The 14114-nt window shown below is 44.1% G+C and overlaps 1 protein-coding gene across 1 annotated transcript; it reads right to left on the reverse strand.

Annotated features, from left to right (window-relative positions):
* Positions 1-536: 536 nt before the first annotated feature.
* Positions 537-13639, reverse strand: rnf34b (ring finger protein 34b). Its single transcript, XM_079734043.1, has 8 exons — positions 13565-13639; positions 9965-10183; positions 7467-8027; positions 4905-4967; positions 4248-4449; positions 3719-3748; positions 3528-3569; positions 537-2525 (listed from the first exon to the last, which is right to left on the reverse strand). Exons 1-8 carry the CDS (start codon positions 13568-13570, stop codon positions 2341-2343), a joined length of 1308 nt encoding a protein of 435 aa, XP_079590169.1. The 5' UTR covers positions 13571-13639; the 3' UTR covers positions 537-2340.
* Positions 13640-14114: the final 475 nt, after the last annotated feature.

Raw genomic sequence — 14114 nt, forward strand, 5'->3', positions numbered from 1 at the left:
GGAATATCTTTTTTGAGTTATGAACGGGTGAAGGGGTTAATAAATGTAGTCATGTCTCCTGAAGTTTTATAAGTGTTACATAATGTAATAGAAGACATTTATCCGAATGAATGGTATAACATAATATAGTGCATCTATGTGAATGAGTGGTATATAATGTATACATAAAGTTTTTATGAAGAAATAAACACTACCCAAGATATCTTTTAACCAATGTCTACACTTAGTTAACTTAGAGTTTCTGTTTTTTGTTTATTTATTATTTCAACAGTTTCCCATTCATGTTTCTATGCCCAAAACTGTGGAATGAATAATTTGAATAATAGTTTGGCCGTTTGGCCATGTGCCAGCTATGTATTGGGTGTTTTCCACAAAATAATATAGAAAATTAAAAGTAAACTCTTGAATATGTGAATTGTAAGGTTGGTATAAAGACAAAGCACCATTTCTCCTGGCTGGATTAAAGTATTGTATTTATTATTTGAATCTAATAAATCATTTTTTTCTCTTGTTTTAACAAAATAAAATGTTCCACCTTCCAAAATATAAATATCCTGGAGCATGAGACGGTGCTGATGAGGTTTGTTCCACCGCGTCATAGCTGCCCACGAGTGACATCTTGGAGAACCAGCAGCAGGGACAGACAGGCTAACACAGTGACTGCGCGTTGTTGGACAAGTAGTCACCTTTGTAATGGACTAGGAACGGAACTAACGTGAAAACGAAAAAAGCGTCTGATGCAATTTTCCGGTGTCACCTCAGAAAAAATGCGATGCATGACACAACGGCAACAAACCCAGCTCGTCTAACTCAGGGGAATACATTCTGATGCTTGTTTCTTTTTTTCTTTCTTCTATCTTCTATGCTAATTCAACATTGGAAAAACATGTTATAGGTCTCCCGAAGAGAATTGGAAAAAAAACTATACATTTAATAACTTATCAGTAAACACCGAACTACCAATGCGATTCACTCAACAGGAATAAGCATTGTTCTTATGTCAACATGCCGCAAGTCATAAGTAGATTTTTTTTTGAAAAAACATTAAGTAAACTTGATTTTATGACATAAACAAATCTTAAAATTGCATAAACAGGTTAACGTAAACCAGGTGTTGGGGAATCTGCCCCCCTCTTTCAAAGTCTGAGACAATCTCGACAACATGACAAAAAAACTATAATATAGATATAATTCATAATCTCAGAAGACAGATTTTTAAAAAGCACCTACTTTGATACCGATAGTAGTTTGGAAACACAAATGGACAACACAAACAGATGACATACTTTAGACACCTCTTGAGTACGATGGCATTGCTTGGTGTAAATTAAAATAATAAAAAGAAAACGTAGGCTTTTAAATCAGGGCATCTGATCATAAATAAAATGTGAAAGAAAACCAACAGAGCAATGTAAAGCAATCAAACTAAATTAACCAGATTAACCATTAATTAACATAGTTAACTGGGCAAAAGCATATAGAAAAAAAGGAATTGACGAGATTGAATCCAAAGGGTTTAAATAAAAATAAATATAAACACATATCAATTATCTTATGGTGCTTGCTGGTCATGAGATGCATATATCGGAAAACGTACAAAGAAACCTCAAATGTTAGTTGTCTGAAGGCATGGAGTTTGGCCCTCACCGGGTACATGGTGATTCAAGTCTAGACACATGACAGTTTGAAACACACATACACACACACACACAAGTGTGTGTCGCCGTTTTTTATATTAAAACATTTGGACAACACAGAGGGGGAAGTGGGTACACAGAGTGGACATGAACGTGTAAACTATGTCCACTTCCATCCAACCCACGGGAATACCTTTGTACTCTTCTCATCGCCAACAACAACAACAACCACAACAACAACAGATCCACTTCAATTGTCCCATGGGGACGTGTCATCTAGAACAACAACAGAGGTGAGATCCCAAACACGGCGCTGCGTCTTCCACAGTACAGTAGCGTGAGGTCCGACTGTTCCAGAGACCGACGAGCAAAAAGTGGGAGTGTCCCAGTGCAGCCAATGACAGTCAACTGCAGTGTCGGCCAGTAGGAATGGAGTAGACGGGGAGCGGAACTGGGAATAGATTCGGAATCAGTTGAGAAAAAAAAAAAAAACAAGGTGATGATCTTTAGGCAATTTCGTTTCATCCACCCCAAACCCTAAGAGATCGGGGAAGTGTGGGGGTTGGACCAAGTGGACATGCTAATTCTAACCAATCAGCTCACGGCTTCAACGTGTGGCCCCAGGGGGTCAGGCGACGCCGTGGCGTGGCGTGGCGGCGGCCGTTTCTGTCCCGTTTGGGGTTGTGTTTTGTGCTCGGTCGGTCTAGGACTTGAAGACGTGCACGGCGCGCACCACGTACTGCCTGCAGATGGGGCACTCGCTCATGCGCTTGCCGCACTTGGTGCACGTGACCATGTGACCGCACTCCAGCAGCACGCAGTCGATGACGGCGTCCATGCAGATGCGACACAGGTTCTCGTCCGACGCCAGCGGAGAGCGCACGCCGTCTGAGGGAGGGGAAGGGGGAGGGGGAGGGCCAGAGCTGTTGTTTTTCATTTCAAAGAGGGGGCACTGCATGATTATTATTATTATTATTATTATTATCAGATCCTTTATTTAACCAGGTTAGTCTCATTGAGATTAAAATCTCTATACAAGAGAGACCTGGCCAAGATAGACTGCAGTACACAGTTCCAACATAAAACACAAGACAAAATACAAGTTCAATACTAAGTGCAAAAGTGATAATACATGAAGATCATTGACTAAAACAATTGCAATTTCCTATGGATTCCGAGGTCAAACTCTTAACAACAGCTTCAAATTCCCTGAGAGTCACTAGGTCCTGAAGCTTGAGCTGCCCCTGCAGGTTATTCCAGAAAGATGGTGCAAAAACCTTAAAGGCGTTTTACATGATGGTGTAGTGGCTAGGGGGGTCGGAAGGGACAGGGGTTCAATCCCCGATGTCACCGGGCGTTTCTGTAGGCATGCTCGAGCTAAAACGCCTTTATACCCGAAAGGCTCAGCCATGACATGCATTTCATTCACTTGCAAGTAGCTTTGGATAAAGGCCTCTGCTAAATAACTGGGTGGTGAATAGGAATGGGCTGGTGATTCAGCTCTAAAGACTAGAGCTTTAAATACTAAAGCTTCAAGACAGCTTCAGTATAAAGGCGAAGGCAGGAGGGGTCTTAACCGAATATGTAGGGATTGATAAGACGTTGTAAATGAATGACATGGTGGTACGTAAAGGCTTTTGTCTTTTGAGATGTAATGAAAGACAAAAGAGGAACAGCACCTCGACACGAAGTCGGAGAGTGTCCGGGGAATTAAATGACTAATTAAGAAGGAAATGAGCAGGAAGCTCCTTATATAACGAATGATGTTGCGTTTACATCCAGGAAGACTTTGGGAGGGGCTCCTCTACAATATGACTAGATGCATTACAACAACATTACAGCACAGTGTGTCAGTGCTAGGAGAGGAGGCCTTTAGACCCGCGGCCTTACCTCCAACGCCACTGTTGCAGATGGACGGGGGATAGGCTACAACTTGAAGAAAATACAAACAATTATTATTATTCTGGCGCAATACCCAACTTTCAACAATTCCACCATATAAAATACTACATAATTATTTTCAGTTAATAAATAACGTTTGATTGAATATTTAACAAAATAATCAGGGTAAAAAGTCTTACCTGCTGTTATAGGGTTGCTGACATTCTCCACTAGAAGAGAGAAAAACATCTCAGGTCACAATCTAGCAACGGAATCCAAAATGCTTTTACCTGTTGCCGAACTCTGAGCAAGACTCACTTGTTCAGTGTTCACCTAGACTCTGCATAGCCTCACCCCTTACCCCAACACACTTCTCTTAAGCACTTATTGTTATTGTACGTCCCGACCCTTAATGTACGCACTTATTGTATGTTGTACGTCCTTGCACTTCAAAATAGTACTTAGCATCGTGTCGCATCTTATCCTAGCTATCTTTCTTGTATAGAGGGAATGGGTTAACCTAACGATTGTAAGATCCAAGTGCTTGGCACTTGGATCTATGAACCTCCTTCCTGTACTGACAGCATTATATTGTTTCCCTTTCTTCTGACTTATTGTAAGTCCATTTTGGAGAAAAGCGTCGGCTAAATGCCCTCAATGTATATGTAAATGTCGCGATATGTGTGCATTTATAAGGGTGTGCACCCACTGGGGGGGGGGGGTCCTTACTGGATTTCCTGTTCTGCAGGTTCTCTCTGTACAGCCGGTGGACGCGCTCCAGCAGCTCCCACTTCTCACAGCAGCCCGAGTAGTTGACGAAGTTGCGGGCCAGGATCTCCTTCAGCTGGCGTACCGTCAGCATCTCGATGGCCTCCTCCGTGTCCAGGTCGGACAGCGACGCCCGGATCCTTCTCTGGGTGGCCGGGCTCACCTGAGGAACGAGAGACAGGAGGAGTGAGGATGGAAAGAGGTGCTCTGGGGTTTGTTATGATGATGGGAAGTATGGTTCTCTCTGTGTCTTCTTGCGCGGAAATTCTTATTGTTAAGCTCGAGTTCGCTTAATGACAGCTGGATGTCTAGGGCGTTATCTGAGTAAATTAAAGTATTACCGGTGGAAAGTCGTAGGGAAACATGATCAGATTTTACTTATTGAAAGTGGAGCCACCTTCCACAAGTCGGCACTCACAGCAAAGGTAACTTAATCTCAAATGGTTATTTTTTTCCTTTGTCAAAAAAAATAATCAGCTAAACTAATTTTGTCCTATTTTTAACAATAAGGAATGTTCTTATAAAAATTGAGAAAGAAGACATTAACGGGGGACATTTTGGAAATGTGTTTTCGTAAATAAGGCGATTCTCATTTCCTGCAGCCGTGAATGTGGTTACCTCCATGATGTGTTCAGCCTCCTCCAGGTTGAGCAGGGAAACGGTGGGAGTGCTCCCGTGGCCCTGCAGGGAGGGAGACGGGGGACACCACTTGAGTAGGGGACATCGATCCGGACAGACATAACGTCAGGATGAACACGACGCAGGGAAAGAGGGTGAGGTCATGGGTTTTAATATCGCATCGATCAAGCACGAGGCCTGCTCCGCAGACAGCCCCGAAATCAATAAAAAGGGAATTCAAAACCATATTTCATATGGTCATTATACAAAACGTTTATTATTACTAAACTCGTGGAAATAAGGTGTTAGCTCCTCAATTTCTCAGTTACGCTTGAAACACTTGATTAAGGCAGAGGTAAGTTAATCAATATCTAGGAGTTATAGTTTGATTGATTATCTTGATTTAAAAAAAGGTTAGTTAATGAATGTCTACGAATTATCTTGTGATTTATTATTTTGATTAAAAAATAGGTTATTTAATCAATCTCTAGGATTTATAGTTTGATTTATTATCTTAATTCAAGCAGGGGTTAGTCAATCAATGTCTAGGAGTTAAAGTGTGATTATAATTTTGATTCAAAAATTGTTTATTTAATCAATGTCTTGGACTTATAGTTTGATTTAATAAGAGGTTGGCAGAGGTAAGGTAATCAATGTGTCTAGTAGGGATGCTTTATAGTTCTCTACTCAGGCATAAGTCCATGAAATGCAAATACAAGCAGTGTGGAGGTCAAATGTGTGTGTGTGTGTGTGTGTGTGTGTGTGTGTGTGTGTGTGTGTGTGTGTGTGTGTGTGTGTGTGTGTGTGTGTGTGTGTGTGTGTGTGTGTGTGTGTCTGTGTGTGTGTCTGTGTGTGTGTGTGTGTGTGTGTGTGTGTGTGGACCCTTCACACTTCCATTTCACAACAAAATGCTGTGATCAGCTGCAACAACAACAACAACAACAACAATCCCAGCAGCGTAGCCTAATCAATAAAACAAATCAATAAGTGGTGATTAGAGGAATGATACAGAGCTGTTGTCTCATGCACAAGAAGCAGTAAAAGTAATAGGAGTAGTAGTAGTAGCATTAGTAATAGTAGTAGTAGTAGTTACATTAGTAATAATAGTAGTAGTTGTATCATTAGTAATAGTTGTAGTGGTCTTAGTAGCATTAGTAATAGTAGTAGTAGTAAAAGTAGCAACTTAGGTCGAACAACAACAGTTAGCCAACTCAGTGGCTAGCTGCTTCCAAAGTGAAGGTGTTTAAGAGAGATTATCACGAGGCGTTCCCTGGCACGTTGAGCCGCGCGGAAAGCAATAAGCTAATGGCTTGAAGAAAGCACTATGTGTGACATCACACCTGACCACGAGCCCCTATTTAATTACCAATGGGGCCCAGCTCTCTCTGTCTCTCTCCCATCTGACCTCCTCTGATATTGCCAGTGAAAGCAAGACGTTGCTCCGTATGGAGCTCAGGGACGTCGGCACTAATGGCTCTCTGGCTAATTCCAAACGCATGTTCACCACCCGAGGACTTTGGGGGGGGACAAGGAAAGGTTACATGAAGGTACGCTGTGGTGCCTGGCCTGCCTGGCTACAGCTGTGGCACATACAGGATCAGCTGGGGAATTACATAAGCAGCTCAGTGTAACGCACCTAAAAACAGGCAGAGGAATTAAAACCTGTGCAGTCTGGTCTGGTTGCATATACAGTATATACATATACTGTGCATACAGCACACACACACACATATTTGTACAGAAGGTTTGCTACACCAACAAGGTGTTTTTTTTCTACCAGACACAAAATGTACATCACCAGGACAAACATGGAGTCTGATAGATATGTACATGTACGTATGTGTATTTATGCACAGTGTGTGTGTTTCTTATGTACAGTCCGTGAGCGAGTGAGTGTGTGGGTATGTACAGTGTATGTACAGTGTGTGTGTGTGTGTGTGTTTGTGTGAGTGAGTGAGTGAGTGAGTGAGTGAGTGAGTGAGTGATATTTCCAAGATATTCCAAGATATTTTTGTGTGAGGTGAAAAAAAATATCCCTCACACTCAATTTTTTCCGTCCCCTCCAAGCTAAACAAGCGACGTCTCTTCGGAGCTGTGATTTTCTTAAATGAGCCGCGGCAATGTTTCAAGTGAGCTCCTAATGCTGACCTCTTCCGATTGGCCCCTGGTGGCCCCAGGGTCTCAACGAGGTCCGCGCCATCTCAGACCATTGTGTGCGTTCGAGCCCGCTCTCTACACACGGTCAACTTGCAGTAAGCATGCCTCGTGTTTCAATTCAGACACAGGTCGCTCCCTCTCACTCGGAGAGTGTGTGTGTGTGAGTCGGAGGCCAAACGGGAGAGAGATAAGCAGAGTTACGAAATAGCAGGCGGCTGGCGCCGCTCGAAATGGCTGTTATTTCAAATAGCACCTTTGAATCTGATCGGTTAACCGGTTTCAACCGGTTAATGATGGTGGTCGGTCGAGAATAATTTACATATTCGCCCTATCCCTAGTGAGTGAGTGTGTGAGTGTATGTACAGTGTGTGTGTCTGTCGGTGTACAGTGTGCTCATGTCCCTACCTGGCTGGCCGTCACATAGCTGCTGCTGGGGCTCAGCCTCCCGGGCGACCCCGACACCGACGGGACGGCCGACAGGGGCGGCGAGGCGTGCACCGAGGGGGGCAGCGAGCGCACACTGTCCATGTCCACCTCCCCCGGCTCCCCGTCCTCCTCCTCCTCCTCCTCCTCCTCCTCCTCCTCAAGCACCTCCTCAAGCACCGCCTCAAGCTCCTCCTCCAACTCCCGTGCCTCCTCCTCATCCTCCAACGCCGCCAACTCCTCCGCCTCCTCCTCCTCTCCCACCTCCACCTCCTCGTCCTCCTCCTCCAGGGGTCCGGGCGTGTCTCCGGCCCCCTGGTGGCAGAGCACCAGGTCCACCAGGTCCTGCTTCTCGCGGCAGGTGTCGGTGGGGATGTTGCGCAGCAGCAGGTACTGCCGCAGCTCCTTGACACGCAGCCGCATGAGGCGGGGCCGCTGGAAGGCGGTGCTGCGCAGCAGGTGGCAGGTGGAGCAGCAGCGGAGGTTCTCCTGCAGCACCGAGCACGGCGCGCAGAAGCTCTTCTTGCAGTCGCAACAGATGTGCTGGGAGATGGAAGTGTGGGGGGGGGGGGGGGGGGGGGGGGGGGGTTCAAGAGTTAACAGTTTTCCACTGTTTAATCCCTCTACCGCTTCCATTACCTCCTTCTCATTGATTTCCCTGTCACAGCAGCTCCCATCAGCCTTACTCAACTCACACTATCTACACTATCCAGCACCTCCTCTATGCTACCTTTATCCCCCCCCCCCGTTATATAACTCCTCATAAAACTCCTGCACCGTCTCCAATATCTCTACGTGGTTCTCTGTTACCACCCCCAGCCTGTAATTTATTTCATGGATATAACTCCTACCCGGTTTCAGGGGGGGTGGGGGGGTTGAGACAAAGAGGGAGTATATTGTGGGAGGAGGGATCAGTGTGCAATGGTTTTCGGATTAAAGTTCTTTCCTGTTTTTTCGATGTTTCTCCGAAAACCGTTTAGCAAGTGATGATTTAAGGAAGGCGAGGACAAAGGATGGAGAACGGTGTGGAAACACATTGGGGTCTCTGGTCTATTAACAGAAGAGATTTGAGGAGCATGTCTTTAAGGAGCAGGCAGGGGGGTTCAGGTCCAGGTTAAGTTGTGCGAAGACCGGGCCGCAATACTATCCTGCCAACCCGCCATACTCTGTATCACTTCCTTCCTTACTTCTATTGCCAAGTTCCATGACTTATGATAAGAACCAAGATTTTATCCAGTGCTATTTACACCTTGCATTACTAAGAGCTTCTACCGTCAGGTTTAAAACGATTATATATCAATATGGATGGAACAGCATTTAATGACTTGATAATCTTCACTTGGAGTTTCATGGATTGTGATTTGGGTACATTTAGTTTTTAATGGGGCGAGTCTTTTAGAACCACACACTCCCACAGCGAAGGATCGTTATCCATACACTATTCTTTTATAGAAGACATCTAAAGAAGAAGTAGAGCCGCCATGAATGTATCTGAAAGTCCAGCTGCTGTGCTGACATTTGCCAGGCGCTTCCCGTCTGCTTTCAACAGTTAAATGGTCTGTCGGATTAAACAAATACAAACGGACAGGGTACAGAAAGGTCAGGCCGGCAGCGGGATTCTCCCCGTCATTCATGTGCAATACACCCACCAAGTACCCACTCCAAGTACCCACTCCAAATACTCACTCCAAATACACCCTCCAAATACATAGTCCAAAAACATTCCAAAAAAACACTCTACTAAACACAAACTACAAATTCCAGATATGCACTCCAACTACATTTCAAATACACTCAAACTACAAAAAATAGGTAATTTCCCCAATGATCGACTATGTTTAAGCGGCTATGTTAATCAGCTCACTAGTGCTATTCAGGGACCACGATAACATCTCTCCACGGCCAAACACAAGGTGTGATGGGGCTGGCGTCACGCTGGCCGAGGGGACAGCTGTCTGCTCTGACGAGAGGTGTAGGCAGGGACGGTGGAGCCCTGGTTAGCCTGCCGCTGCCTGGGGAGGTTCGGATCATGTTTCTGCACGGTTATTGGAGAGCAGATAGTGATGAGGTAATGCCTTGCTTCATCGTGGAGCGAAACCGGACTCCAGCGCCATCGTTTTGCGTTTTTTGGTGATACTTGGTAATAATTTCCTATGCGCACATACATCGAGTTACTTGTTTGTGCTTTGTGGTCTAGCTACGGTTGTTTATTTACCTTTGATCTCCTTGACAACTCATCTAGTAGCAATACAAAGATCACCACAATCCTCACCACCTCTACTATTATCAATACCACCTCGATCACCACCACATGTATCACTACCACCTCCATCACCACCACCATTATTACCATCCCCTCAATCCCCACCATTATCCCCATCACCACCACCACCATTATCACTACCACCTCCATCACCACCACCACCACCATTATCACCATCACTATTGTCCCCACCACCACCACCACCCTTTCTCCTTACCTTGCGTCTGAAGACGGAGAAGGCCAGTCCGCAGGCCTTGCAGAGCTGCCCAGCGCTCCCTGAGCTGGTGGGGGGGTAGGTGGAGTACCCGGCGCTAGGGGCGAAGCGGAAGGGCCCGGCCCCGGTCCCGAAGCCCGGCGGCTGGGCCCGGACCGTCCCGGTCCCCATCACCTCGTTCAGCAACCCACAGCATGACGCCCACATCGAGGACGCCCCCGCCTGTGGATCACACACACACACACACACACACACACACACACATGCACACGCAAACACACACACGCAGGCAGACACAGACATAAACACACACAAAAAAGCTTTTAGTTTGTACCGATTTCAGAACAAAAGGAGAACCACATGCTGAACATGGTGAGGGTTAGAATGAGAGAAAGTGTGGAGAACGTGTGTATAACAACAGGTCTATAACAGTGTGCAGAGAGAGTGTGTACAGCACCGTGCATACAGTAGAGTGCCGACAGCACCGTCATGATAGATATTTATAACCCAGGCCCAGGGTTGAGCAGAGTGCTGTATCCCCCCGTCTGCTAGCTTAGCTTGTTGAAAATATCCTTATCATGATGCACACAGGGGTGGGACAAGCAGCGTGAGTGAATGAATGAATGAATGAATGAATGAATGAAAATAGGTATTTCTAAATAAACATTAAAAGGCAAGAAATGAAGAAGGAAGGGGTAATAATAGAGGGAGAAGGAGGATGGCCAGGGGGGAGTACACTACAGTATACTGCTTGCTCAGATAGCAAGCATCATTAGGGGGGCTCACCACAATGAAAAGGATTTTAATGAGTTTTCTCAGGCGCCCGCTAAACATTCTCCATTCACTCGGAACACCATGACTGACGCAAATGCCGAAAGTTGGGAGGGATGACCGTGCAGCAGCAGAGCACCATTGCATGCTAGCTCCCATCATATGCATGACATCATGTGTACCAGAACATGTGCACGTCCTCTGTTTTACACACTAGGGCTCGTGCTCTCTTCCAGCACAACCAACACCATCAGGACCACCAGCACCACCAACATTATACTATACTATACTTATACTAATGAGTGTGTGTGTGGGAGCGGGGGGGGGGGGGGGATCTACTGTTTCAGGCACCAAGCAAATCAATAACTGACATCAGCATACTGCATGGTCTGTCCCCAGTGTGTGTGTTTGTAGGAGTAGACAAGGTGGGTTACAATATGTTATTCTAGAGTACCATTGTCAACATTTTGTGTCTTTCCACCACATTACTATGGAATATGGTTTGTTTTAAGGATAGTTGTTAGGCTTCTAGGGTTGGGGTTAGTGTACAAAGCAAGTGCAGATTTGTATGCTTAAATAGGAGGACAGAAATGAAGGGAACAAATCTGAACGCTCCACAGACCTCCTCGACGGCCATGATAAGGTTGCGTATTCTCATCATCAAAGTGATCTTTGAAGTTGACTACTGAGACTACCTAAGGTAAATCACTGTCCAACTAGACTCCATTTCTTAACACAAGACAGCAGCTTCATGGCTTACTGACAAGTCAGCAATCATCATCCTCAATAAGTCTGATGGGTTCTCTCTAAGTCACTCCTAAACTAATTACTTTCTCAGGGCTGCGTTCCACCACTTCATATAGTAACTATGAACCATGCTCGGCCCCCCTACCACTTGATCCGGAAAATAAATTATAATAGACTTGCATCTAAAGGAATCCTCTAAAAGCTTTTGATTTAAATCATATCCCTAAGTAAGTACCATAGGTAAAACAGATCATAGTACACTATGTGTTTGTTCACTACGGACAGAATATAGACAGAAAAACAAATAGAGTGTGATGGGAATAATTACGTTAAGAATATCCCAATTGAGATGTAAAAAAAATACTCTTTGTTCTTCTTATTTCTGTTCAGCTTGTGCTTCTTATGCCAGCTTAAGCCCACATCCTTGCTAGATCTCCACCCAGGAGGCCACCATTGATGTCAGCTCACTGTACTTTAAACGTGAGCTACTGAGCTAGCTTCCTCTCTCAGGCTGAACCCAGGAGGCTACTGTGATAATAAAGATCTCTCTGCTCTCTAGTCTACCACTGAAGTCAGCTAACGCTACTGTGAGCTCGAGCAAACCCACTTCCTCCCAATATGAGGGCCTGGAGTGACAAGACAAGCGTCTATCAACAGTCTTTTCAGTCATTTTCAAGGCACAAGAAGCTTTGAAAACCAAGATGCTTGCAAAGTTGTACATAATTAATTGCGCTTAATGCAAGTTTGATGTTTGCGGTCGATGGTGTGTGTGTGTGTGGGGGGGGGGGTAATGATTCAGGATTAGTACCGTGTACACAGAAATCAATATGTATTCACTAGGCTTTCAATTGTACTTGGAGGGGGGTGGATGACAGCTGTGGGAATCATTTTAGTTGAAATATTTCATCTATAGACTGCTATATACATGTTAAGACAACCTAGGAAGATACAGCATCCCAACTGATAAACAACTCAACTAATGTCTATCAGATCCCAAACCATTATAATTCGATGCTGTACATATCACAGATATAAATACAGGTTTAATTCCTATTTTATAAATATGTCACTATCTTTCCACTCTCGGTTTCCTATTTTGGCAGAGGTTATGTTTTGCTGTGTGTTCTGTTCCCCGTGGTTAGAAAAGATGCTTTTCAATTCAAAATAAAATAAGAAATAACAGGTTTAAAACATGTACTGCAACTATAATTCAAAGTCAGTTTTTCATCCATATTTCAGCCATATCAAAATAGCTATTCAATCTTCTACAGCTCAACAAATTAATAATTATTCTAATAATAGTCTGTTGCCCCCAGTTGGTTCGGCCACAACTTAATATATGATTACCTTGATATATTAATAGTAATAATAATAATACATATTATCATGTACAAATATCATTATTATCATTATTATTATTATTGTGGTGCGCTGGTGAAATGTTACAATCTATATTTGGTTTTATTCTAGGTTTGAACTACCAAAGACAACTAAAAGGCACATTATGGCCATCTCCATCAGTGTTTCTTTTTCTAGAATCTCCCACAATGCTGCGCGCTAAAACGATGTCAGTCAATAGCTGTGTCTTGACAAGAAGAGAACCCTGCAGCTCACTGAAGCCTCAGCAGAGTACGATACGTTTATACCACATTAAAAGCGGATTAAAGGTTTAGGATGAATGAACGTTGCACTATTGGATGCCCACTGCTCGTGACTCAGGCGAACAATAACAATGATGTTCAAATGAGGAATCACAATTAGTGACAGTGTGCAGTAAGCACAGACACACACCGAAAGATGCAGGAAATATGGCATTGGGATATAAGCTCACATTGGAAAACCGGAAATGCACTTGCAATGGAGACCATTTGTTCGTTTGTAAACTTACGCTTGAGAATTAACGAAAGCTTTCACCGGCGATTCGGTAATCCATGAATACAAATAGATTTCCAGACTGTGACAACTTGCATTGACGTTAGGGTACCAAATTCCCTACGTCTTGCGTATCGTCCGAAAGTTGCAATTATAATAGCATCGTTTCATAATTTAGAAATACTGTTCGCTCAGAAGAAATCGTCACCATACCTTCATTGCAACTCCCGGTTGAGGAATTTGCCAAGTAATAGCAGAATGACGACCATTGCAAGGGCAAAGGGAATCAAACCATTACGTATTCCCTCTCTCTACCTCCCTGTGTAAAAAGATGAGGCATGACGTAATGTGCAAGGGAGACTCGACCAATCACCGATTCTACCGAGGGTCGGTTTTCTTAGTCAGCCAATCTCCGTAAAGATCTCACCAGTGGGCGTGACACACGCTGTGCGTAAACACGATTGGAGTCTGATTCCCAAGACGATTTGACAGCATGAAGCCAATAATACATGATGTTTTATAGGATTTTGAGCATGGCTGTCTTATAAGATTTCAAGCCCGGTATGACAGTACACAGTGTACTATTCACTAAATGTCTGATGGGGTAACCTCCATCCAGTCGTCGCTATATGAAAATACCAAGCAGTCTATTTGGATTGAAAAGTTTCACATACTTATTGTATCACATATCATTATAATAAAGGTCACCTACTAACAGAAAAAATAAATTTTAGCAACATTGACTATTTTTCTTTACCATATT

This window comes from Pollachius pollachius (assembly GCF_949987615.1).
Source record: "Pollachius pollachius genome assembly, chromosome: 4".
Classification (NCBI taxonomy): domain Eukaryota; kingdom Metazoa; phylum Chordata; class Actinopteri; order Gadiformes; family Gadidae; genus Pollachius; species Pollachius pollachius.